This window comes from Esox lucius, chromosome 24, assembly GCF_011004845.1.
Source record: "Esox lucius isolate fEsoLuc1 chromosome 24, fEsoLuc1.pri, whole genome shotgun sequence".
In the NCBI taxonomy this organism is placed as follows: Eukaryota; Metazoa; Chordata; class Actinopteri; order Esociformes; family Esocidae; genus Esox; species Esox lucius.
The window spans coordinates 194646-222154 of record NC_047592.1 but is presented as its reverse complement, the minus strand read 5'-3'; the positions used below and the strand labels follow the sequence as shown (position 1 = coordinate 222154).

The 27509-nt window shown below is 47.0% G+C and overlaps 1 protein-coding gene across 4 annotated transcripts; it reads left to right on the top strand.

Moving 5' to 3' along the window:
* The first annotated feature begins 521 nt into the window (after positions 1–521).
* Positions 522–27395, top strand: LOC105008921 (serrate RNA effector molecule homolog). Of its 4 annotated transcripts, none has more exons than XM_010868291.3 (20): positions 522–631; positions 1270–1389; positions 4212–4322; positions 5607–5765; positions 5845–6039; positions 7002–7171; positions 9855–10042; positions 12129–12257; positions 13615–13741; positions 16208–16347; positions 16766–16827; positions 16916–16994; positions 17183–17392; positions 17582–17749; positions 18765–18918; positions 19582–19775; positions 21429–21585; positions 21697–21798; positions 22798–22912; positions 27124–27395. In XM_010868291.3, the coding sequence occupies exons 2-20, from the start codon at positions 1271–1273 to the stop codon at positions 27197–27199; spliced, it is 2655 nt and encodes an 884-aa protein (XP_010866593.1). In that variant the 5' UTR covers positions 522–631; position 1270; the 3' UTR covers positions 27200–27395. The 4 variants fall into 4 exon arrangements, with proteins under 4 accessions (XP_010866593.1, XP_010866592.1, XP_010866589.1 ...); XM_010868290.3 differs by having other exon boundaries at positions 4197–4322; positions 12132–12257; XM_010868287.3 differs by having other exon boundaries at positions 4197–4322.
* Positions 27396–27509: the final 114 nt, after the last annotated feature.

Genomic DNA, 27509 nt, shown 5'->3' with positions numbered 1-27509 from the left:
CTGTACTTACAGGAACTCCTCACCCCCCAGGGACATGCCCCCCTGTACCTACAGGAACTCCTCACCCCCCAGACCTCTTTACGTACCCTCCGATCTGCAACCACAAACACCCTCCAAACCCCCAGAACCAAGCTCTGCAGCATGGGTGATGGGGCTTTTTCATCTGCCGCTCCGAGGCTGTGGAACGCCCTCTCTGACCACCTGAGGGCCCTTCAGATTACAGATGTTTTAAAAAGAGACCTAAAAACGTATCTTTAAAAAAAAGCCTTTTATTAAATGTATGATCGTTGATTTCTTTTGTATTTGTATATGCTCTGTAGCCCTTTGAGATTGATAAAATGTAAAGTGCAATACAAATAAAATGTATTATTATTATTATTATTAGATTATTATTATTTAAAGACCCTCGTTGCCGTACAAATGTGTTCTTAACAGGGATTGTTCATAGATTTGACCGAAAGGTGGCGTAACAAAAAGAAAATCTCTTTTAAATCTCGCGTCTTTAACCAAGAAAAATGAAATCCCGTTCTCATTGTGTTGTCTGAGCGCGGCGGGAGTGTAAAAGCTAGTTAGCTTAGCTATCCTGCTAACGTCTTTTTTCTAATTTGTAGATTTGCTGACTTTTATTCAGGTACCTCGTATTTCCTATAGTAACTCTGTAATGTCATCCAAAATCACCGTTTGTTGCGTAATTTCAAGTTAGTAGATGTAAACGCTCCGAACTACATTTCCCCGGCATGTGTGCTCTTCGTAGCCGGATGTTAGCTAGCCAACTTCTTTTAGCTAACTTTCCGGATGCTAGCTAGTTAAATAGCAAAGGCAACTCATTTCATTCTTACGTTTACTCAAGTGTTAGTGTACTCGCTACAGGTGGCAAAGTCTGTACCTGTTGATTCAGAAACAGATGTGTACTCGTATTGGCTTGTTAATTACTATTAACGATAGTTATTTATTTGCATAGCTAGTTAGCCAATAACGTAGCCTCTGTTTTCTGTTCTGAGTTAGGGTACGTAGCTACATAGCCAGCTAACTAAATCTCATTGCGTCCATTGTAGTAAAGGGCGGAGGGCTAACTTTGGCTAACATCAAACCCGGGTTGTTTGGCTGAAGGTTTTCGTCTTTTCGGTAGAAACGGCCCTTTTGTAACTGCTGTTGTTGTGTTTTGACAATAGCTTCGGACTTGTATTACTTCATAGATAATGTTGTAGTTTTTTTGTAGGTTTTTGGTTGACTTGTGTCAGTGGAACCCTTTCTCTCACTGTCTCTCAGGATGGGTGACAGTGATGATGAGTTTGACAGGAGGAGGAGGGATAAGTTCCGTCGGGAGAGGAGTGATCTGGACCGCTCCAGAGAGAGGGAGGATCGAAGGAGAGAGGACTGGCCGGAGAGGTGAGGATCGAATGAAAGGTGTTGTGTGGTAACACTTTAATCAGTAAGGATGGAATGATAGGAGCTGTGTGGTAACACTTTAATCAGTAAGGATGGAATGAGAGGAGCTGTGTGGTAACACTTTAATCAGTAAGGATGGAATGAGAGGAGCTGTGTGGTAACAGTTCTAACAATCAGGATGGAATGAGAGGAGCTGTGTGGTAACAGTTCAAACAATCAGGATGGAATGAGAGGAGCTGTGTGGTAACAGTTCAAACAATCAGGATGGAATGAGAGGAGCTGTGTGGTAACAGTTCAAACAATCAGGATGGAATGAGAGGAGCTGTGTGGTAACAGTTCAAACAATCAGGATGGAATGAGAGGAGCTGTGTGGTAACAGTTCAAACAATCAGGATGGAATGAGAGGAGCTGTGTGGTAACAGTTCAAACAATCAGGATGGAATGAGAGGAGCTGTGTGGTAACAGTTCAAACAATCAGGATGGAATGAGAGGAGCTGTGTGGTAACAGTTCAAACAATCAGGATGGAATGAGAGGAGCTGTGTGGTAACAGTTCAAACAATCAGGATGGAATGAGAGGAGCTGTGTGGTAACAGTTCAAACAGTGAAGATGGTGTAAAAGAAAATTAAATCGATCTTGAGTCCAAAGTTCTATAAAGGTTTTTGAATTTTTACATGCCTATGGGATAATCGATATACGGCCACCTAGTATGACCTCACTCAGTAATCAAAGAATCTTGGTTGCTTGTTCACTGGCCACGCCCCCTACTCATATTACTCACGCATTGAACACAGAACAGATGCCAGGTCATTCTCTGGTCAAGCTTAGATGTCTTCAACAGATAATTTCTCATTTACCTAGGTCACAGCATACTAAACGAAACCACCATATAAATTTACATAAACTCATAACTGCCAATGTAACATAAAATAATAACATTGAAACATATATTGCTTCTCAATTTAAAATTTCTATCACAATGGAATGAGAGGTGATGTGTGTTAACACTTTAAACAGTGAGGATGGAATGAGAGGTGATGTGTGGTAACAGTTCAAACAGTGAGGATGGAATGAGAGGTGATGTGTGGTAACAGTTTACACAGTGAGGATGGAATGAGAGGTGATGTGTGGTAACAGTTCAAACAGTGAGGATGGAATGAGAGGTGATGTGTGGTAACAGTTTACACAGTGAGGATGGAATGAGAGGTGATGTGTGGTAACAGTTTACATAGTGAGGATGGAATGAGAGGTGATGTGTGCTAACAGTTTACATAGTGAGGATGGAATGAGAGGTGATGTGTGGTAACAGTTCACACAGTGAGGATGGAATGAGAGGTGATGTGTGGTAACAGTTTACATAGTGAGGATGGAATAAGAGGTGATGTGTGGTAACAGTTTACACAGTGAGGATGGAATGAGAGGTGATGTGTGGTAACAGTTTACACAGTGAGGATGGAATGAGAGGTGATGTGTGGTAACAGTTTACACAGTGAGGATGGAATGAGAGGTGGTGTGTGGTAACAGTTTACACAGTGAGGATGGAATGAGAGGTGTTGTGTGGTAACAGTTTACACAGTGAGGATGGAATGAGAGGTGATGTGTGGTAACAGTTTACACAGTGAGGATGGGTTAGGGTTGTGTTTTGATGATGTCTCTACAAGAACTGTTTCAAGTTTGTGTCTTTGTACAGGATGACCTCGTGGATTTACTATGCCTCTACAGAGAGTGTGTTTGTTTGACAGTGTGAAATGTCTGTACAGGGAGTGTGTTTGTTTGACAGTGTGAAATGTCTGTACAGGGAGTGTGTTTGTTTATTGACAGTGTGTTTGTTTGTACAGAGTGTTTTGTTGACAGTGTGTTTGTTTGTACAGGGAGTGTTTTGTTGACAGTGTGTGTGTTTGTTGACAGTGTGTGTGTTTGTTGACAGTGTGTGTGTTTGTTGACAGTGTGTGTGTTTGTTGACAGTGTGTGTGTTTGTTGACAGTGTGTGTGTTTGTTGACAGTGTGTGTGTTTGTTGACAGTGTGTGTGTTTGTTGACAGTGTGTGTGTTTGTTGACAGTGTGTGTGTTTGTTGACAGTGTGTGTGTTTGTTGACAGTGTGTGTGTTTGTTGACAGTGTGTGTGTTTGTTGACAGTGTGTGTGTTTGTTCACAGTGTGTTTGTTTGTTGACAGTGCTTGTCTGTACAGGGAGTGTTTTGTTGACAGTGCTTGTCTGTACAGGGAGTGTTTTGTTGACAGTGTGCTTGTTTGTTGACAGTGTGTTTGTTTGTTGACAGTGTGTTTGTTTGTTGACAGTGTGTGTGTTTGTTGACAGTGCTTGTCTGTACAGGGAGTGTTTTGTTGACAGTGTGCTTGTCTGTACAGGGAGTGTGTTTGTTTGTTGACAGTGTGTTTGTTGACAGTGTGTTTGTTTGTACATGGAGTGTTTTGTTGACAGTGTGTTTGTTGACAGTGTGCTTGTCTGTACAGGGAGTGTGTTTGTTTGTTGACAGTGTGTTTGTCTGTACAGGGAGTGTTTTGTTGACAGTGTGTTTGTTTGTTGACAGTGTGCTTGTCTGTACAGGGAGTGTGTTTTTTTGTTGACAGTGTGTTTGTTGACAGTGTTTGTCTGTACAGGGAGTGTGTTTGTTTGTTGACAGTGTGCTTGTCTGTACAGGGAGTGTGTTTGTTTGTTGACAGTGTGTTTGTTGACAGTGTGTTTGTTGACAGTGTGTTTGTTGACAGTGTTTGTCTGTACAGGGAGTGTGTTTGTTTGTTGACAGTGTGTTTGTTGACAGTGTGTTTGTTGACAGTGTGTTGTTGACAGTGTTTGTCTGTACAGGGAGTGGGATCGAGGTCGTGAGAGGAGGAGAGACTATGAGCGCGGCCGCAGAGAGAGGTTCTCTCCCCCCAGACACATCAGCCCCCAGCACAAACGCATGAGGAGAGACTGGTACGTGTCGGTGTGTGTCGGGGGGATGTGTGTCTGTGTGTGTGTATGTTAGGGTGTCGGGGTTGTGTGTGTGTGTGTATATGTTAGGGTGTCAGGGGGGTGTGTGTGTCAGGGTGTGTGTGAGTGTGAGATGATGTTGATCTTTGAGTACACTCTTAGTTCGCACAGGAAGCAGCACAGGTACAAATCCAGGCTGTTGTCAACTCATGTCTTGATTACTGAAACTCTGTGTTGGTGGGGCCCCGAGCCTGTTATCCAGGACATCATAACCTGCCTGGTGTGGGGCCCCCAGCCTGTTATCCAGGACATCATAACCTGCCTGGTGTTGGGCCCCCCAGCCTGTTATCCAGGACATCATAACCTGCCTGGTGTTGGGCCCCCCAGCCTGTTATCCAGGACATCATAACCTGCCTGGTGTTGGGCCCCCAGCCTGTTATCCAGGACATCATAACCTGCCTGGTGATGGGCCCCCAGCCTGTTATCCAGGACATCATAACCTGCCTGGTGTTGGGCCCCCCAGCCTGTTATCCAGGACATCATAACCTGCCTGGTGTGGGGCCCCCAGCCTGTTATCCAGGACATCATAACCTGCCTGGTGTGGGGCCCCCAGCCTGTTATCCAGGACATCATAACCTGTCTGGTGTTCAACATTCCCAAGTTTTCTAATGTCACTCCACTGCCCGCTCAACAGACTTTCAGCTGATTCTCAGATCCACCAGATCCACTACTAGACCAAGGTCTTAGTTTAGGGAGCCGCAAGGGGAACTTACCCTAGATTCAGTCAATGATCAAACCCTACGTCCCAACCCGGGCTCTGTACGTCCCAACCCGGGCTCTGTACGTCCCAACTGTCCCGGGTCAGTCTAGGACAGCAGGGGCCCGGGTCGGTCTAGGACAGCAGGGGCCCGGGTCGGTCTAGGACAGCAGGGGCCCGGGTCGGTCTAGGACAGCAGGGGCCCGGGTCGGTCTTCAGAAAACACCTGAAACTCTGCTATTTCCAGAGTACACAAACATTCTGTGAGCGTGTAGTCAGTGGGATTAGGGGTCTGATCAAGGTGTTCAGCCTGGCCTTAACGTACCGGTCTGTTCAGCCTGGCCTTAACGTACCGGTCTGTTCAGCCTGGCCTTAACGTACCGGTCTGTTCAGCCTGGCCTGTGTAGATTAGTCTTAGTGTCTCTGGCTGCTGGGCCACTTGGGGACCCCTCCAGTGGGACCCCTCCAGTGGGACCCCTCCAGTGGGACCCCTCCAGTGTGATGTTTTGAACTGTTCTGTCTCTCCTTAGGGATGATCACCGTGGCGACCCGTACCGGGGAGGTTATGACCTGCCTTATGGAGGGGCGGGGCCTCATTATGGTGGGGGTCATCCGGGTCATCCAGGGGCGTGGGTGCATCCAGACATGCCCCCCATGCACGGTCACCATGGTCACCCTCTGCAGGGCAGGTAAGAACACATTAAATACTGCAGGGATTTGTTGCATGGATCCTCTTGGTTTTACAACCCCCTCATACCCCTCCCCCAGGCTTGGAGGTCTGCCAGACGACCTCCCGCCCCCTGGTCATGGCCCCCCCACCATGAGGAGTTTTAAGGATTTCTTGTTATCGATGGACGACAGTGTGGACGAGACCGAAGCAGTCAAAAGATACAACCAGTATAAACTGGATTACCGACGACAGCAGCTGCAAGACTTCTTCCTCCAACACAAAGATGAGGAGTGGTGAGACGTCACACACATGTAGACACACACTCGCACACACACGCACACACACACACACGTAGACACACACACACACACGTAGACACACACACACGTAGTGGCTGGTGGATTTCAAAATCTACCAGCCACTCAATGTTTTTACCAGCCACTTTCTTGTTTTTAAGTAACAATGTGTAACTGCATGTGAAAATTAATACTACAAGATCTACAATACTTAAGCTGTTTATTTAATCTCAAGTCTCATTGAAACTATTAGTTTTGGCATCTTCTGAAGCGTGTTGACGACATACAGAGCAGTACATTATCAGATTTGTCTCGTCGTAAACTAACCAATCGCAGGACTCTCCATTGTCTGCTTTTCTCCATCGTTCTTTAAAAAAAAGCTTTTTGACTTTCGCCTCTTTGTCCACTGGGATGTTTTCTCAGATGTTTCCTATTAACGCCTGCGATGTAACGCCACATTTATTTAATGTGCATCGCCTCTAAAGTGTCCGGGTGAAACAGTATGCATGTAGACACACACACATAGACAAACTCATCAACACACTGTGTGTGAGTGTGTGAGTGTGTGAGTGTGTGAGTGTGTGAGTGTGTGAGTGTGTGAGTGTGTGAGTGTGTGAGTGTGTGAGTGTGTGAGTGTGTGAGTGTGTGTGTGTGTGTGTGTGTGAGTGTGTGTGTGTGTGTGAGTGTGTGTGAGTGTGTGTGAGTGTGTGTGAGTGTGTGTGAGTGTGTGTGAGTGTGTGTGAGTGTGTGTGAGTGTGTGTGAGTGTGTGTGAGAGGGTGTGAGAGGGTGTGAGAGGGTGTGAAAGGGTGTGAGGATGTCTCGATGCGTGCGTTGGCACACTAACATCGACACCTTGTCACATGGTCATTTCGAAAACTGTTCTTCCATCTTCCAGTCAGGTTAGTGGTCATACGGTCAGAGGTCAGGATTTAGTAAAGGTCATTTTGTCTCCGTAAAGGTTTCGTTCGAAGTACCACCCTGATGAGGTGGGCCTGAGGAAGGTGGAGTCTAAGGCAGCACTGAAGTCCCGATTGGGTGTCTTCCTTTTTCTGCTGGATAATGGTTGGCTGGACAGCTTGTCACTGGACATGGAACACGCCCCAAGCATTGTCAAACTCATGGATGCTGGTGAGAAGTCTAGAATATCCCTGAGTCAGATCCTTTGACATGTACTGTTGCTAAACCAACTATAACATTCAAGATAGTAACAGTATATATATATATATCTTGAATGTTATGGTATACTTGGTTTAGATAGTAACAGTACATTATATATCTAAACCAAGTATACTATAACATTCAGAATGGATAATGTACTGTTACTATCTAAACAAAGTATACCATAACATTCAGGATATACAGTATCTCACAAGAGTGAGTACACCCCTAACATTTTTGTAAATATTTGAGTATATCTTTTCATGTGACAACAATTAAGAAATGACACTTTTCTACAATGTAAAGTAGTGAGTTTACAGCTTGTATAACTGTGTAAATTTGCTGTCCCCTCAAAATAACACCACACACAGCCATTAATGTCTGAACTCCTGGCAACAAAAGTGAGTACACCCCTAAGTGAAAATGTCCAAATTGGACATAAAATGTCTGTGTGGCCACCATCATTTTCCAGGACTGCCTTAACCCTCTTGGGCGTGGAGTTCACCAGAGCTTCTCAGGTTGCCACTGGAGTCCTCTTCCACTCCTCCATGACGACATCACTGAGCTGGTGGATGTTAGAGACCTTACACTCCTCCACCTTCTGTTTGAGGATGGCCCACAGATGCTCAATAGGGTTAGGTCCGGAGACATGCTTCGCCAGTCCATCACCTTTCCTCTCAGCTTCTTTAGCAAGGCAGTGGTTGTCTTGGAGGTGTTTGGGGTCGTTATCATGTTGGAATACTGCCCTGAGGCCCAGTCTCCGAAGGGAGGGGATCATGCTCTGCTTCAGTATGTCAAAGAACAGGTTGGCATTCATGGTTCCCTCAATGAACTGTAGTTCCCCAATCCCAGCAGCACTCATGCAGCCCCAGACCATGACAATCCCACCACCATGCTTGACTGTAGGCAAGACACACTTTTCTTTGTACTCCTCACCTGGTTGCCTCCACACACGCTTGACACCATCTGAACCAAATAAGTTTATCTTGGTCTCATCAGACCACAGGACATGGTTCCAGTAATCCATGTCCTTAGTCTGCCTGTCTTCAGCAAACTGTTTGCGGGCTTTCTTGTGCATCATCTTTAGAAGAGGCTTCCTTCTGGGACAACAGCCATGCAGACCAATTTGATGCAGTGTGTGGCGTATGATCTGAGCACTGACAGGCTGACCCCCCACCCCTTCAACCTCTGCAGCAATGCTGGCAGCACTCATACGTCTATTTCCCAAAGACAACTTCTGGATATGACGCTGAGCATGTGCACTCAACTTCTTTAGTCAACCATGGCGAGGCCTGTTCTGAATGGAACCTGTCCTGTTAAACCGCTGTGTGGTCTTGGCCACCGTGCTGCAGCTCAGTTTCAGGGTCTTGGCAATCTTCTTATAGCCTAGGCCATCTTTATGTAGAGCAACAATTATTTTTTTCAGATCCTCAATGGCAATGAGGTGCCATGTTGAACTTCAAGTGACCAGTATGAGGGAGTGTGAGAGCGATAACACCAAATTTAACACACCTGCTCCCCATTCAAACCTGAGACCTTGTAACACTTACGAGTCACATGACACCAGGGAGGGAAAATGGCTAATTGGGCCCAATTTGGACATTTTCACTTAGGGGTGTACTCACTTTTGTTCCACCCAGAACAGGCCTCGCCATGATTGACCAACGAAGTTGGTTGAACAGTACTGACTGTCATTTGCAAGGCTTTGGAACTTTTTTTATATCCTGTTCCATCTTTATAAAGTTCCATTACCTTGTCATGCAGATCTTTTGACAGTTCTTTTCTGCTCACCATGGCTCAGTATCTAGCCTGCTCAGTGTGTCCACGTGAGAGCTAACAAACACAAACATATGGCAACACAGTTGCTGCTCCCAAGCAGGAAGGAGATGTGTAAGTTACAAGGGTTACTGCCCCATAATTAAGGTACAACTAGATCTGACTATAATTACAACTGTGCTTGCCATTAAATGTGTTGCTTCGATTAATTCTCTGTAAGACATTTTTTTTTTTTCCAGTTTCAATCCTGGCAGTGTTATGCGTCTTTGGAGCAAATAAAAATGTAATATAACAAGTGAAAAAATTAACCATCAATGTGAATTGGTGGGGAGAAAGACAGTCCAACTCTGACACCTATGCTGTGTGAATATTTCTGTATGTGCTAAAAAGGAATTTCGCGGCAACCCTAGCGCCGCCTGTGTTGCCGCGTTGGGCTAGCACCGCCTGTGTTGCCGCGTTGGGCTAGCGCTGCCTGGGTTGCCGCGTTGGGCTAGCGCCGCCTGTGTTGCCGCGTTGGGCTAGCGCCGCCTGTGTTGCCGCGTTGGGCTAGCGCCGCCTGTGTTGCCGCGTTGGGCTAGCGCCGCCTGGGTTGCCGCGTTGGGCTAGCGCCGCCTGGGTTGCCGCGTTGGGCTAGCGCCGCCTGGGTTGCCGCGTTGGGCTAGCGCCGCCTGGGTTGCCGCGTTGGGCTAGCGCCGCCTGGGTTGCCGCGTTGGGCTAGCGCCGCCTGGGTTGCCGCGTTGGGCTAGCGCCGCCTGGGTTGCCGCGTTGGGCTAGCGCCGCCTGGGTTGCCGCGTTGGGCTAGCGCCGCCTGTGTTGCCGCGTTGGGCTAGCGTCGTCTAGGATATTAACCAATAAGTATGTGTGTGTATCTACCCAGCGGTGATTAAGATGGAGGGTGGGACGGATCATGATCTACAGGTCCTAGAAGCTCCACCCCCAGGGGAGACAGTGGTTGAGATGGCCCCAGCTGGGGAGGACAAGGAAAAGGCTGCCCCCCTGCCCAAGACTGAGGAAAGTCCAGAAAGTCCAAAAGAGACACCGACACACCCTGACCTCAAGGAAAAGGTTCAGTATGTCTTTTGATTGGCATATTTTATGACTCATATCAGTCAGGGTCCCAACCTGAGTTATGTATGATTTATTCTACGTAGCAGATGTATTGATTTGATCAAACCGTGAGATGGTTTAGATAATTAACGACACCTATTGCTCATCTACAGAATACATAACGTGTTTTCTATGTTCCAACTGCATTCAGACTGTAAGCTAAACTGTAAGCTGACTACATGTTTGGTGCTGTAAGGTGTCTTTTTTTCTTGTTTCTACCTCCATCTTCAATGGATAAGTGGAACGTACACAGGAACAGACAGGCCCAGGGTTCTGCGCCTTAAGGGTATTTATTAACAAATCGTGGATAAACTTAATAAAATTGAGAAATAAAAACCCAGCCAAGATCATCCTGCTTTTCTTGCTTCTTCCATTCTCTGCTGACGGAGCTGCTTTTCGGGAGCCTGTCATGCTCCCCTGGCAAGGCCTGATTTGGGGCAGGTGAGCTTCGTCAGGGGGTGGCAGCTGTGCTGTGTTCAAGGACCCCGTTTGGCAGCCCCTGGCCAGTTAGTTCTCCCTGGGGTATTGGCCCAATCTGATACAGGAGTGTGTGTGTTCTTACCAATGTCAGTGTTTTTTTGGCATGGGAAATCTATGTTTAAAGCAACTGGAAAACAAGAAACCAGTCAAGCCCAGTTCAGCCGGTCCGCAATTGTTGTTAACCACTACACCACAGAGCTGTATCTTTGCCAAGACATTTGCTCTTCTTGGCTCGGCTTACGCGGTCCGGCAAAAAGAAAGCTATGATGCAAATGAAAACAAAATTCAATGTTAAATTAGTTATTACATTTACACTCACCTAAAAGATTATTAGGAACACCATACTAATACTGTATTTGATCCCCTTTCGCCTTCAGAACTGCCTTAATTCTACGTGGCATTGATTCAACAAGGTGCTGAAAGCATTCTTTAGAAATGTTGGCCCATATTGATAGGATAGCATCTTGCAGTTGATGGAGATTTGTGGGATGCACATCCAGGGCACGAAGCTCCCGTTCCACCACATCCCAAAGATGCTCTATTGGGTTGAGATCTGGTGACTGTGGGGGCCATTTCAGTACAGTGAACTCATTGTCATGTTCAAGAAACCAATTTGAAATGATTTGAGCTTTGTGACATGGTGCATTATCCTGCTGGAAGTAGCCATCAGAGGATGGGTACATGGTGGTCATAAAGGGATGGACATGGTCAGAAACAATGCTCAGGTAGGCCGTGGCATTTAAATGATGCCCAATTGGCACTAAGGGGCCTAAAGTGTGCCAAGAAAACATCCCCCACACCATTACACCACCACCACCACCAGCCTTCACAGTGGTAACAAGGCATGATGGATCCATGTTCTCATTCTGTTTACGCCAAATTCTGACTCTACCATCTGAATGTCTCAACAGAAATCGAGACTCATCAGACCAGGCAACATTCTTCCAGTCTTCAACTGTCCAATTTTGGTGAGCTGGTGCAAATTGTAGCCTCTTTTTCCTATTTGTAGTGGAGATGAGTGGTACCCGGTGGGGTCTTCTGCTGTTGTAGCCCATCCGCCTCAAGGTTGTGCGTGTTGTGGCTTCACAAATGCTTTGCTGCATACCTCGGTTGTAACAAGTGGTTATTTCAGTTGCTCTTCTATCAGCTTGAATCAGTCGGCCCATTCTCCTGACCTCTAGCATCAACAAGGCATTTTCGCCCACAGGACTGCCGCATACTGGATGTTTTTCCCTTTTCACACCATTCTTTGTAAACCCTAGAAATGGTTGTGCGTGAAAATCCCAGTAACTGAGCAGATTGTGAAATACTCAGACCAGCCCGTCTGGCACCAACAACCATGCCACGCTCAAATCACCTTTCTTTCCCTTTCTGACATTCAGTTTGGAGTTCAGGAGATTGTCTTGACCAGGACCACACCCCTAAATGCTTTGAAGCAACTGCCATGTTGATTGGTTGATTAAGATAATTGCATTAATGAGAAATTGAACAGGTGTTCCTAATAATCCTTTAGGTGAGTGTACATTACAAACTATATCCAGTGTTGTAAAAATGTCTCTTTCAGCAGGATGGCCAAGAGACCAAGCAGAATGGAGAGAAAGAAGAGGGAGAGGAGGGTGAAGAGAGGGAGGAAGGGGAGGAGGAGGAGAAAACTACGATGAAGAAGCCAAAAGAGGATGTCGAGCCTAAGAAAGTGAGTTTTGGCTCAAGGTGTTACAGTTCCTAAATACTAAACTCAGTGAATCGGTCTAGTACTAGAGAGAGTAGAAAATCAGCAGACACCTCACCCTCTCCACATCCTGACCCCTGACACTGGGGCTCCCCACATCCTGACCCCTGACACTGGGGCTCCCCACATCCTGACCCCTGACACTGGGGCTCTCCACATCCTGACCCCTGACACTGGGGCTCTCCACATCCTGACCCCTGACACTGGGGCTCCCCACATCCTGACCCCTGACACTGGGGCTCCCCACATCCTGACCCCTGACACTGGGGCTCCCCACATCCTGACCCCTGACACTGGGGCTCCCCACATCCTGACCCCTGACACTGGGGCTCCCCACATCCTGACCCCTGACACTGGGGCTCCCCACATCCTGACCCCTGACACTGGGGCTCCCCACATCCTGACCCCTGACACTGGGGCTCCCCACATCCTGACCCCTGACACTGGGGCTCCCCACATCCCTGACCCCTGACGCTGGGGCTCCCCACATCCCTGACCCCTGACGCTGGGGCTCCCCACATCCCTGACCCCTGACGCTGGGGCTCCCCACATCCCTGACCCCTGACGCTGGGGCTCCCCACATCCCTGACCCCTGACGCTGGGGCTCCCCACATCCCTGACCCCTGACGCTGGGGCTCCCCACATCCCTGACCCCTGACGCTGGGGCTCCCCACATCCCTGACCCCTGACGCTGGGGCTCCCCACATCCCTGACCCCTGACGCTGGGGCTCCCCACATCCCTGACCCCTGACGCTGGGGCTCCCCACATCCCTGACCCCTGACGCTGGGGCTCCCCACATCCCTGACCCCTGACGCTGGGGCTCCCCACATCCCTGACCCCTGACGCTGGGGCTCCCCACATCCCTGACCCCTGACGCTGGGGCTCCCCACATCCCTGACCCCTGACGCTGGGGCTCCCCACATCCCTGACCCCTGACGCTGGGGCTCCCCACATCCCTGACCCCTGACGCTGGGGCTCCCCACATCCCTGACCCCTGACGCTGGGGCTCCCCACATCCCTGACCCCTGACGCTGGGGCTCCCCACATCCCTGACCCCTGACGCTGGGGCTCCCCACATCCCTGACCCCTGACGCTGGGGCTCCCCACATCCCTGACCCCTGACGCTGGGGCTCCCCACATCCCTGACCCCTGACGCTGGGGCTCCCCACATCCCTGACCCCTGACGCTGGGGCTCCCCACATCCCTGACCCCTGACGCTGGGGCTCCCCACATCCCTGACCCCTGACAGTGGGGCTGTCCCCTGGTCATCACTAGTGAGCCAGCTAACATTAGCCTCTGTGTAATGCTACTTCCTTTCAGGGCAGAAAGAGGAAACGGAGTGTGTCTGCAGACAGTGAAGAGGGGAGTGGTTCTGACTCTGACTCCTCCCACTCTGACAAACATGAAGAGGAAGAAGACCGAGAAGAAGAAGAGGAGGAGGGAGAAGGTGAGCAAGAGGGATGTCAAAGAGTGCAGATGCACAACCACGTTTCCAAAAAGTTGAGACACTCAAAATTCAAATAAAAACAATGCAATGATGTGCAAATAATTTCTCTGTATTTTGTTGGAAATAGTACAAAGACAATTTCAACATTTGATATGTTGAGAAATGTGTTTTTGGAGAAATACATTCCCATTTTGGTTTGCTTGATATAGGATTTCAGCTGCGTAACATTTCAGGGTCTCCTTTGTCATGTTTGTTTGTGTCCTAATGCACCAAATGTTTTCAGTGGGTGACAGGTCTGGACTGCAGGCAGGCCAGTTTAGCACCTATACTCTATTACTACGGAGCCATGCTGTTATAATAAACGTGCAGAATGTGGTTTGGCATTGTCTTGCTAAAATAATCCAGGCCTTCCCTGAAAAAGACGTTGTCTGGATGGCAGCATATGTTGCTCCAAATCCTGTATATGTTGTTCAGCATTAATGGGCCTTCACAAATGTGCAAGTCACTCAAGCCATGTGCACTAATGCACCCCCATACCATCATGGATGCTGGCTTTTGAACTGTGTGCTGATAACATGCCGGATGGTCCCTCGATTATTTTGATTTGTTAGACCGTAAGACAGTTTTCCACTTCGCCTCAGTCCATCTTAAATGAACTTGGGCCCAAAGAACGCGGCAGCGTTTCGGTATCGTTTCTGTGTCTGTTTTCCTATTTCCATGGTAGAGTTTGTGGATGTAGTGACATACTGTGTTCACAGACAGTGGTTTTCAGAAGTGTTCCTGAGGCCATGCAGTGATTTCCACTATAGAATCGTGTCTCTTGAATGCAGTGTCTCCTGAGGGCCCGAATATCACGGCCATCCAATATTGGTTTTCGGCCTTGTCCCTTGAATACTGAGATTTCTACAGATTTTCTGAATCTTTTAGTGATATTATGTACCATAGATGATGATATTCCCAAACTCTTTGCAATTTTATGTTGAGAAACGTTATTCTTAAACTGTTGCAATATTTGCCTGCTCCGTCTTAACCCCTCCCCTCTCTTCTGACATCTTCTCAGGGATGTTCTTTTAAGACCACTGCGCCTTTTTCTTTCATTTCCAAAATAGTCGAAAAGGAAGGTTTTGAGTGAGGAACAGAAGGGTTAAAATTGTTCCTCAATCAAATGTTCCTTTTCAACTTTTTTGGAGAGGAATGAAAAAGTGCAGTAGTCTCTGAATTTGTTCCAGAGCTGTATTTTAAGAAACAACATTTCTCAGTTTCAACATGTGGTATGTTGTCTTTGTATTATGTTCTATTGAATATAGGGTTTAAATGATTTGCACATCATTGTATTCTGTTTTCATTTACATTTTATTCAGCGTCACAGAAACGGGGGAGTGGGATCAGTCTGGACTCTTCTGCCAAACACTGATGTTTTACTCTATAGTCCAGATTGGTTCTGTTTCCACTGACACGGGTCAGCGCCAGTCGGCCACTAGGTTATGGTTGAGTAGCCCGGCTCTCACTTGGTGCCAAGCTCCAGACTTTAGGACTTATGGCGGGTTTGTGGATTAACGTGTGACAGGGTGTGAAAACGTGGCATGATGTAATATTCCAATAGCGATGTGTATCGTTTGCTTTAGGCTTCTCGTAATCGTTTTCATCCGATCCAACTAACAGATCCATGATAAAATAAAGAAAATGAAGCAACAGTACTGGGAAGCAAAGACTCTGAATGTGGTATGATGCCGTTTACTCAGCTGAGACTGAGACATTACCTGCAGAACCTATAACACAAAATGACCCAAATCCTTCCATTAGAGGTAGATAGTTTTCACAAAATACTTATCAAACTAAATAATGAATACACTGGCTTACAGTTACGAGTGTAGGTGGAGAAGGAGCCGGTCGCGGGGGTTTGAGGAAGACATTTTTTATTTCTCAATTTCAAAAGTCTGGAGCCAACATTGGTATAAATCACATGTGACCCTGGTACCGGGGTGAAGCGCGGCATTAGATCACTCTGAATAAGCACAGCTACACTCCAAGACACACAGGCTGTCCCCTGATGTGTCATGACTTCATAACTAACTGAACGTCTGTCTGTCTGTTTCTCTGTCTGTCTGTCTCTGTGCGTGCGTGCCTGCGTCTGTCTCTGTGCGTGCGTGCCTGCGTCTGTCTCTGTGCGTGCATGCCTGCGTCTGTCTCTGTGCATGCGTGCCTGCGTCTGTCTCTGTGCGTGCGTGCTTGCGTCTGTCTCTGTGCGTGCGTGCCTGCGTCTGTCTCTGTGCGTGCGTGCCTGCGTCTGTCTCTGTGCGTGCGTGCCTGCGTCTGTCTCTGTACGTGCGTGCCTGCGTCTGTCTCTGTGCGTGCGTGCCTGCGTCTGTCTCTGTGCGTGCGTGCCTGCGTCTGTCTCTGTGCGTGCCTGCGTCTGTCTCTGTGCGTCTGTCTGTCTCTCTTTGCACATGCTTGTCTCACTGGTAGAAGGTGGAGAACGTCGTAAAGAGAGGCAGAAGGAGAGGGGGAGGGAACAGGCCCCCCCCCGGCCAAGACCTCTTCATCTGACCACCTCCCTCTTCATGAGGAGCCTCGCGCCTTCAATCTCTAAAGAAGAGATCACCGCTGTAAGCAACACACACACACTCTACGTACTCAGCGACACACTCTACGTACTCGGCGACACACTCTACGTACTCGGCGACATGAGTGCAATATGGCCATTCGAGGCATCATTACCGTTTTTCTAGAAGCAGTGCTATCTCAGATTTTATTTTTCAAAATAAAAGCCATTATTGAAATATATAAGTTAATATAGTTAAATCTAGTCTTTAAATGTTATGTTTAATGTCTGTTCTAATGTTGTTGTCTGTTTTTCTTTACAGATTAACTATATTGCCTTGTACATTTCAATGATGGCTTTTATTGTGATAAAGAAAATATAAATGCTGCCAGCATAATATCCTAAAATAACACTAATGAAGCCTTGATTGGCCATCACTAATTTATACACACAAAAACTCCTCCCACCACTGTTTGCATTAGTTGTGTCGCAGATACCCCGGCTTCCTGAGGGTGGCGCTGTCGGATCCCCAGCCTGAACGCAGGTCAGACCACCTTCTCTTGTTCACATGCTTCAGGTTTCTGCTCTGTACACTGCATTTTAATTCTGTGTGTGTGTAATGTGTGTTGTAGATTCTACAGGCGTTGCTGGGTAACGTTTGACCGAAGCGTCAACATCAAAGAGACCTGCTGGAACCTTCAGAACATTCGGGTGAGGAATGCTGTGTAATAAAACGATGACCTCATACAAACAATAGTATTATTAAAAAACACAAACTTGATTTAACTGTTTACTTGTACATTGAGGTGTGTGTGTGTGTGTGTGTGTGTGTGTGTGTGTGTACGTACACACACTGTGTTAATGTTTTTAATAATGTATAATTAATTAATGTCTTCTAGCTTCGGGACTGTGAACTGGCTCCTGTAGTGAACCGTGACCTGGCCCGACGGGTTCGTAATGTCAGTGGTCTGACCCAACACCGCCCGGTGCTCCGTAACGACATCAAGCTCTCTGCCAGACTCATCCAGGCACTCGATGAACGGGGATCGCTATGGGGGGGGTTGGGCGAAGATGAAGACGAGGAGGAGGAGGAAGAGGGAGAAAGGCAGGTTAGTCTGTCCATGGACCCCATCCCACCCATTAGTCTTGCTAGCTACATCAGTAGACATTGTCTGGATGTTAAGGTGCCATTTCTACCTGTTCTACTGGAGTGTTTGTAAATAGTAACAGCTGTTATGCAGAAAGGGTTTCCAGCACAGAGCCTTGAGGAACGCCTTTTCAACCTTCTCTGTGTTCAGTTCCCAGACTCCAACCCCGTCCTTAGGAACATCACGGATTACCTTATCGAGGAGGTCAGCGCAGAAGAGGAGGAGCTTATGGGCGTCAATGCTAGCAATGACCCCAGTGACCCCTCAGACTCCACGCCAGGAGAGGTTACTGTGGAAACGGATGAAAAGCTGATTAAGGTTCCAGACTCTGTCTAATAAGAAGTGTTTATTGACATGTCCAGTTTCTGTCCCTGGATCAGGTTCTAGATGTTGATCCACTAACATTCTAGATGAAAGCTTGTATTTCTTTGTAGACCAGAGTGATAGAATGGAATCTGTACTTGCTTCATCCATTTTTAACATGAATTATATGTACACATTGAAGAATAAATGCCACAAACACTATATAGACTGAAAACACTGTCAGGATTGGCGTGGTTAAAACTGTCATGCTGATGTGGACTGAGCCCTGAAGCCCTTTAGAACCTAACCTTGACCCTCAAGGACATGACCTCAACCCTTTAGAACCTAACCTTGACCCTCAGTGACATGCCATGAACCCCTTAGAACCTAATCTTGTCCCTCAAGGACATGACCTGAACCATTTAGATCTTAACCTTGACCCTCAAGTACCCTTACTTGAAGCCTTTAGAACCTAACCTTGACCCTCAAGGACATGACCTCAACCCTTTAGAACCTAACCTTGTCCCTCAAGGACATGACCTGAGCCTTTTAGAACCTAACCTTGTACCTCAAGGACATGACCTCAACCTTTTAGAACCTAACCATGACCCTCAGTGAAATGCCCTGAACTCTTTAGAACCTAACCTTGTCCCTAAAGGACATTTCAAGGACAATTACCTAAAGCCTTTAGAACCTAAACTTGAGTTTAACACTCAAGGACATGACCTGAACCCTTTGGAACCTAACCTTGACCCTCAGGGACATGACCTGAGCCCTTTAGAACCTAACCTTGACCTTAACCCTCAAGGACATGATCTGAATCCTTTAGAACCTGTCTCTTGTACAGCCCATAATATGATGTGTTGGTCAAGGCTAGATTGAGGGTTAAGTTTAGTCATTAAGATATATGAGTAAGGTTAGGTTTAGGTGCTATGTAAAAAAAATTTTTATTATATTTTGATTGGCACTTATTTGCTGGTCCTCACCTTGATAGTAAAACCTGATTGTGCGCGTGTATGTGTGCGCGCAGGTACTGGACAGACTCCTGCTCTACTTGCGGCTGGTGCACAGTGTTGACTACTATAACAGCTGTGAATATCCTGCTGAGGACGAGATGCCTCATCGCTGTGGACTTATACACGTTAGAGGGCCTGTTCCACCCAACAGAGTCACACAGAATGAAGGTTGGTACACGCCCTCAGAGGAGGTTGGTACACGCCCTCAGAGGAGGTTGGTACACGCCCTCAGAGGAGGTTGGTACACGCCCTCAGAGGAGGTTGGTACACGCCCTCAGAGGAGGTTGGTACACGCCCTCAGAGGAGGTTGGTACACGCCCTCAGAGGAGGTTGGTACACGCCCTCAGAGGAGGTTGGTACACGCCCTCAGAGGAGGTTGGTACACGCCCTCAGAGGAGGTTGGTACACGCCCTCAGAGGAGGTTGGTACACGCCCTCAGAGGAGGTTGGTACACGCCCTCAGAGGAGGTTGGTACACGCCCTCAGAGGAGGTTGGTACACGCCCTCAGAGGAGGTTGGTACACGCCCTCAGAGGAGGTTGGTACACGCCCTCAGAGGAGGTTGGTACACGCCCTCAGAGGAGGTTGGTACACGCCCTCAGAGGAGGTTGGTACACGCCCTCAGAGGAGGTTGGTACACGCCCTCAGAGGAGGTTGGTACACGCCCTCAGAGCTTCTGGAATTCTGTTTTTATCTGGAGATGTTTCATTTTTGTACATATTTGTTGAATTACTTTCAAGAAAAAATTCTAATTGTGTGTCGTGTGTGTCGTGTGTGTCGTGTGTGTCGTGTGTGTCGTGTGTGTGTGTGTGTGTGTGTGTGTGTGTGTGTAGTGTCTGAGTGGCAGCGTGTCGTGGAGGAGCGGTTAGCACCTCTGTTTAGTGTGTGTGAGAGTGTCTCTGAGGAGGAGGCTGTCCGTCTGGGGAAGAAGGACCCAGAGGCAGAGGTGGAGAAATTTCTGACCGCCAACACCCAGGAGCTGGGCAAGGATAAGTGGCTTTGTCCACTCAGCGGGAAAAAGTTTAAGGTACAATGAGCTCTGACCTCCAAAAAAAAATGCAACCAGGCAAGCCTAGTTCAGCCACCCTGCAGTAGTGTTGATCATTGCTGCCCTCCCGAGATTCAAACCAGATAGCATCTATGAATTTTATAGCTTTTGCCCCTGGCTGTTTTTACAGCTTATTAGCCATTCATGAATGACATTGATACAATAACTACTGTATCAATATAGGTGACGATAACAGACTTTTCCATGAAGTGAAAAGACGAGAGAAAGTGTTTGTCTATCCTGAACAAATCCTTGTTTGCCACTGGCCGTTTTAACAGCTAATTAGCCATTTGTGAATGACAGAGTATCTATCAATATAGGTGACCATATCTAGTGAGGCTTCATTAGCGTTATTTTAGCAGGAGGATATTATGCTGGCAGCACTCAGATTTTCTTCATCACAATAAAAGCCTTCATTGAATTGTATAAGGCCATATAGTTTACAATCTAGTCTGTGAAAAAGAACAGACAAGAAATACATTGGAACGAACATTAAACATAAAATGTGAAGACTAGATTAACTATATTAACTTATATCTTTCAATGATGGCTTTTATTTTGAAAAGGAATATCTAAGTTAGCATTGCTAGCATAATATCCTGCTGCTAGAAGAACAGTAATGAAGCCCCGAATGGCCATCACTAACAATAAAAGATGAGCATCGTGTAGCCAGCGAAGTGTTTGTCTATCCTGACAAAATACTAATATCCACCAAAACTATTTTGTTTTAGGCTTCCTATTACACAGCTATGTAGGACTGTAGCCAGCAACGTTTTTGTCTGTAACAAACAAGTTTTGTTGAATGGTGAAATAAGTTGTACATTTCTAAAGAAGACAACAGCAATTTAATATGATTATACAGATGAATGGTATATTTAATATGACTATACAGATGATTGGTATATTTAATATGACTATACAGATGATTGGGATATTTAATGACTATACAGATGATTGGGATATTTAATATGGTTATACAGATGATTGGGATATTTAATATGGTTATACAGATGATTGGGATATTTAATGACTATACAGATGATTGGGATATTTAATATGGTTATACAGATGATTGGGATATTTAATATGGTTATACAGATGATTGGGATATTTAATATGGTTATACAGATGATTGGGATATTTAATATGGTTATACAGATGATTGGGATATTTAATATGGTTATACAGATGATTGGGATATTTAATATGATTATACAGATGATTGGGATATTTAATATGGTTATACAGATGATTGGGATATTTTATATGGTTATACAGATGATTGGGATATTTAATATGGTTATACAGATGATTGGGATATTTAATATGGTTATACAGATGATTGGGATATTTTATATGGTTATACAGATGATTGGGATATTTAATATGGTTATACAGATGATTGGGATATTTAATATGGTTATACAGATGATTGGGATATTTAATATGGTTATACAGATGATTGGGATATTTAATATGGTTATACAGATGATTGGGATATTTAATATGGTTATACAGATGATTGGGATATTTAATATGGTTATACAGATGATTGGGATATTTGTGGGGCAATGTGTGTGTATTTCTGTGTAAATTAATCTATGTTCTTCTGTGTCCATCTTTTCTCTCTAGGCTCCAGAGTTCGTTCGCAAACACATCCTTAACAAGCATGGAGACAAGGTCACACAGGTCCGACAGGAAGTAGAATTTTTCAACAACTTCCTGTTGGATGCCAAGAGGCCTGCCCTGCCTGAGGCAAAGCCCCTCCCCCCACCTTCACACACACAGGGTAAACAAACAGACGCACACACAACACTCACGAACATAAAGATACATTGTGTCAAAAGAACAGCCAAACTTTTACATTCTGTCACCATGGTAATGGAATTACTCTTCTTAGGTGTGCCACCCGCTGGTATCCATGGTTACCCAGGTCAGGCTCCTCAACAATCTCTCCTGGGATTCCCCCCCCAGCCGAGACTACCAATGTCTGGGTTCCCAGGTACACACCTCAGTCTGAAGGCCCTACACATGTCTGGGTTCTAGGTACACACCTCAGTCTGAAGGCCCTACACATGTCTGGGTTCCCAGGTACACACCTCAGTCTGAAGGCCCTACACATGCCTGGGTTCTAGGTACACACCTCAGTCTGAAGGCCCTACACATGTCTGGGTTCTAGGTACACACCTCAGTCTGAAGGCCCTACACATGTCTGGGTTCTAGGTACACACCTCAGTCTGAAGGCCCTACACATGTCTGGGTTCCCAGGTACACACCTCAGTCTGAAGGCCCTACACATGTCTGGGTTCCCAGGTACACACCTCAGTCTGAAGGCCCTACACATGTCTGGGTTCCCAGGTACACACCTCAGTCTGAAGGCCCTACACATGTCTGGGTTCTAGGTAATTACACCTCAGTCTGAAGGCCCTACACATGTCTGGGTTCTAGGTAATTACACCACAGTCTGAAGGCCCTACACATGTCTGGGTTTTAGGTAATTACACCTCAGTCTGAAGGCCCTACGCATGTCTGGGTTCCCAGGTACACACCTCAGTCTGAAGGCCCTACACATGTCTGGGTTCCCAGGTACACACCTCAGTCTGAAGGCCCTACACATGTCTGGGTTCCCAGGTACACACCTCAGTCTGAAGGCCCTACACATGTCTGGGTTCCCAGGTACACACCTCAGTCTGAAGGCCCTACACATGTCTGGGTTCTAGGTAATTACACCTCAGTCTGAAGGCCCTACACATGTCTGGGTTCTAGGTAATTACACCACAGTCTGAAGGCCCTACACATGTCTGGGTTTTAGGTAATTACACCTCAGTCTGAAGGCCCTACGCATGTCTGGGTTCTAGGTAATTACACCTCAGTCTGAAGGCCCTACGCATGTCTGGGTTCTAGGTAATTACACCTCAGTCTGAAGGCCCTACCCGCCACAACTGCAGCCTAGCCAATCATAGTGCAGTATATCTATGTGGTCATGTGTTCTAACCTGCAGGTGGGCCTCCGTACCCTAACCAGTTTGGGGCAGGCCGAGGTAACTATGACAACTTCCGTGGACATGGAGGAGGTGGCGGGGGGTACCCTGGGAAGCCTGCTCGCACCCCCGGAAGGTATGACTCTTCCCTCAACTCTTTGGTCTGATATCACATAAAAAGGTCCTTTACTGCTCAGACTAGTCCCCCCCACCAGACTAACTGGTATTGTCCTTTACAGATCAGACTAGTCCCCCCCACCAGAACTAATTGGTTCTGTCCTTTACTGCTCAGACTAGTCCCCCCCACCAGACTAACTGGTATTGTCCTTTACAGATCAGACTAGTTCCCCCCACCAGAACTAATTGGTTCTGTCCTTTACTGCTCAGACTAGTCCCCCCCACCAGATTAACTGGTATTGTCCTTTACAGATCAGACTAGTCCCCCCCACCAGAACTAATTGGTTCTGTCCTTTACTGATCAGAATAGTCCCCCCCACCAGACTAACTGGTATTGTCCTTTACAGATCAGACTAGTCCCCCCCACCAGAACTAATTGGTTCTGTCCTTTACTGATCAGACTAGTCCCCCCCACCAGAACTAATTGGTTCTGTCCTTTACTGATTAGACCAGTCCCTGACCCACCAGACTAACTGGTACTGTCCTTTACTGATTAGACCAGTCCCTAACCCACCAGACTAACTGGTACTGTCCTTTACTGATTAGACCAGTCCCTGACCCACCAGACTAACTGGTACTGTCCTTTACTGATTAGACCAGTCCCTGACCCACCAGACTAACTGGTACTGTCCTTTACTGATTAGACCAGTCCCTGACCCACCAGACTAACTGGTACTGTCCTTTACTGATTAGACCAGTCCCTGACCCACCAGACTAACTGGTACTGTCCTTTACTGATTAGACCAGTCCCTGACCCACCAGACTAACTGGTACTGTCCTTTACTGATTAGACCAGTCCCTGACCCACCAGACTAACTGGTACTGTCCTTTACTGATTAGACCAGTCCCTGACCCACCAGACTAACTGGTACTGTCCTTTACTGATTAGACCAGTCCCTGACCCACCAGACTAACTGGTACTGTCCTTTACTGATTAGACCAGTCCCTGACCCACCAGACTAACTGGTACTGTCCTTTACTGATTAGACCAGTCCCTGACCCACCAGACTAACTGGTACTGTCCTTTACTGATTAGACCAGTCCCTGACCCACCAGACTAACTGGTACTGTCCTTTACTGATTAGACCAGTCCCTGACCCACCAGACTAACTGGTACTGTCCTTTACTGATTAGACCAGTCCCTGACCCACCAGACTAACTGGTACTGTCCTTTACTGATTAGACCAGTCCCTGACCCACCAGACTAACTGGTACTGTCCTTTACTGATTAGACCAGTCCCTGACCCACCAGACTAACTGGTACTGTCCTTTACTGATTAGACCAGTCCCTGACCCACCAGACTAACTGGTACTGTCCTTTACTGATTAGACCAGTCCCTGACCCACCAGACTAACTGGTACTGTCCTTTACTGATTAGACCAGTCCCTGACCCACCAGACTAACTGGTACTGTCCTTTACTGATTAGACCAGTCCCTGACCCACCAGACTAACTGGTACTGTCCTTTACTGATTAGACCAGTCCCTGACCCACCAGACTAACTGGTACTGTCCTTTACTGATTAGACCAGTCCCTGACCCACCAGACTAACTGGTACTGTCCTTTACTGATTAGACCAGTCCCTGACCCACCAGACTAACTGGTACTGTCCTTTACTGATTAGACCAGTCCCTGACCCACCAGACTAACTGGTACTGTCCTTTACTGATTAGACCAGTCCCTGACCCACCAGACTAACTGGTACTGTCCTTTACTGATTAGACCAGTCCCTGACCCACCAGACTAACTGGTACTGTCCTTTACTGATTAGACCAGTCCCTGACCCACCAGACTAACTGGTACTGTCCTTTACTGATTAGACCAGTCCCTGACCCACCAGACTAACTGGTACTGTCCTTTACTGATTAGACCAGTCCCTGACCCACCAGACTAACTGGTACTGTCCTTTACTGATTAGACCAGTCCCTGACCCACCAGACTAACTGGTACTGTCCTTTACTGATTAGACCAGTCCCTGACCCACCAGACTAACTGGTACTGTCCTTTACTGATTAGACCAGTCCCTGACCCACCAGACTAACTGGTACTGTCCTTTACTGATTAGACCAGTCCCTGACCCACCAGACTAACTGGTACTGTCCTTTACTGATTAGACCAGTCCCTGACCCACCAGACTAACTGGTACTGTCCTTTACTGATTAGACCAGTCCCTGACCCACCAGACTAACTGGTACTGTCCTTTACTGATTAGACCAGTCCCTGACCCACCAGACTAACTGGTACTGTCCTTTACTGATTAGACCAGTCCCTGACCCACCAGACTAACTGGTACTGTCCTTTACTGATTAGACCAGTCCCTGACCCACCAGACTAACTGGTACTGTCCTTTACTGATTAGACCAGTCCCTGACCCACCAGACTAACTGGTACTGTCCTTTACTGATTAGACCAGTCCCTGACCCACCAGACTAACTGGTACTGTCCTTTACTGATTAGACCAGTCCCTGACCCACCAGACTAACTGGTACTGTCCTTTACTGATTAGACCAGTCCCTGACCCACCAGACTAACTGGTACTGTCCTTTACTGATTAGACCAGTCCCTGACCCACCAGACTAACTGGTACTGTCCTTTACTGATTAGACCAGTCCCTGACCCACCAGACTAACTGGTACTGTCCTTTACTGATTAGACCAGTCCCTGACCCACCAGACTAACTGGTACTGTCCTTTACTGATTAGACCAGTCCCTGACCCACCAGACTAACTGGTACTGTCCTTTACTGATTAGACCAGTCCCTGACCCACCAGACTAACTGGTACTGTCCTTTACTGATTAGACCAGTCCCTGACCCACCAGACTAACTGGTACTGTCCTTTACTGATTAGACCAGTCCCTGACCCACCAGACTAACTGGTACTGTCCTTTACTGATTAGACCAGTCCCTGACCCACCAGACTAACTGGTACTGTCCTTTACTGATTAGACCAGTCCCTGACCCACCAGACTAACTGGTACTGTCCTTTACTGATTAGACCAGTCCCTGACCCACCAGACTAACTGGTACTGTCCTTTACTGATTAGACCAGTCCCTGACCCACCAGACTAACTGGTACTGTCCTTTACTGATTAGACCAGTCCCTGACCCACCAGACTAACTGGTACTGTCCTTTACTGATTAGACCAGTCCCTGACCCACCAGACTAACTGGTACTGTCCTTTACTGATTAGACCAGTCCCTGACCCACCAGACTAACTGGTACTGTCCTTTACTGATTAGACCAGTCCCTGACCCACCAGACTAACTGGTACTGTCCTTTACTGATTAGACCAGTCCCTGACCCACCAGACTAACTGGTACTGTCCTTTACTGATTAGACCAGTCCCTGACCCACCAGACTAACTGGTACTGTCCTTTACTGATTAGACCAGTCCCTGACCCACCAGACTAACTGGTACTGTCCTTTACTGATTAGACCAGTCCCTGACCCACCAGACTAACTGGTACTGTCCTTTACTGATTAGACCAGTCCCTGACCCACCAGACTAACTGGTACTGTCCTTTACTGATTAGACCAGTCCCTGACCCACCAGACTAACTGGTACTGTCCTTTACTGATTAGACCAGTCCCTACCCACCAGACTAACTGGTACTGTCCTTTACTGATTAGACCAGTCCCTGACCCACCAGACTAACTGGTACTGTCCTTTACTGATTAGACCAGTCCCTGACCCACCAGACTAACTGGTACTGTCCTTTACTGATTAGACCAGTCCCTGACCCACCAGACTAACTGGTACTGTCCTTTACTGATTAGACCAGTCCCTGACCCACCAGACTAACTGGTACTGTCCTTTACTGATTAGACCAGTCCCTGACCCACCAGACTAACTGGTACTGTCCTTTACTGATTAGACCAGTCCCTGACCCACCAGACTAACTGGTACTGTCCTTTACTGATTAGACCAGTCCCTGACCCACCAGACTAACTGGTACTGTCCTTTACTGATTAGACCAGTCCCTGACCCACCAGACTAACTGGTACTGTCCTTTACTGATTAGACCAGTCCCTGACCCACCAGACTAACTGGTACTGTCCTTTACTGATTAGACCAGTCCCTGACCCACCAGACTAACTGGTACAGTCCTTTACTGATTAGACCAGTCCCTGACCCACCAGACTAACTGGTTTGCTCTCTTGTTTGTAGGGGCGTGCGTGGAGACCCTCGTAGCATCATCGAGTACAGAGATCTGGACGCTCCAGACGATATGGATTTCTTTTAAACATTTCACCTTTATCTACTTTTTAGTTGTTTTTTTTTACTCTGTGTTCATCGTTTTTGTTCCCATAGTAACAGTTCCCTTCCAGTACCTAACACTGAGGTGGTGTGTATGTTGAGAGTACTTTGAAAGTGTGTGTGTGTTTTGAATACCCATGTGTGTTGAACCCATCCCGCTCCAATAAAGATCTACATAGGGATTGAAATGATTGGTCTGATTTCATTCTCAACAGGCGGTGTGTCTGTGTTTATATTGCAATTTCTAGACAGGTGGGGTGTGTTTCTGTCTGTGTTTATATTACAGTTTCTAGACA

Excerpts from the sequence above, each read along its gene's own strand:
- LOC105008921 (XM_010868287.3), top strand. The coding sequence starts at position 1,271 with ATGGGTGACAGTGATGATGAGTTTGACAGGAGGAGGAGGGATAAGTTC. Across the intron at positions 16,828-16,915 it reads GATCCCCAGCCTGAACGCAG|ATTCTACAGGCGTTGCTGGG; the intron begins GTCAGACCACCT and ends TGTGTGTTGTAG. Across the intron at positions 17,750-18,764 it reads CGGATGAAAAGCTGATTAAG|GTACTGGACAGACTCCTGCT; the intron begins GTTCCAGACTCT and ends GTGTGCGCGCAG.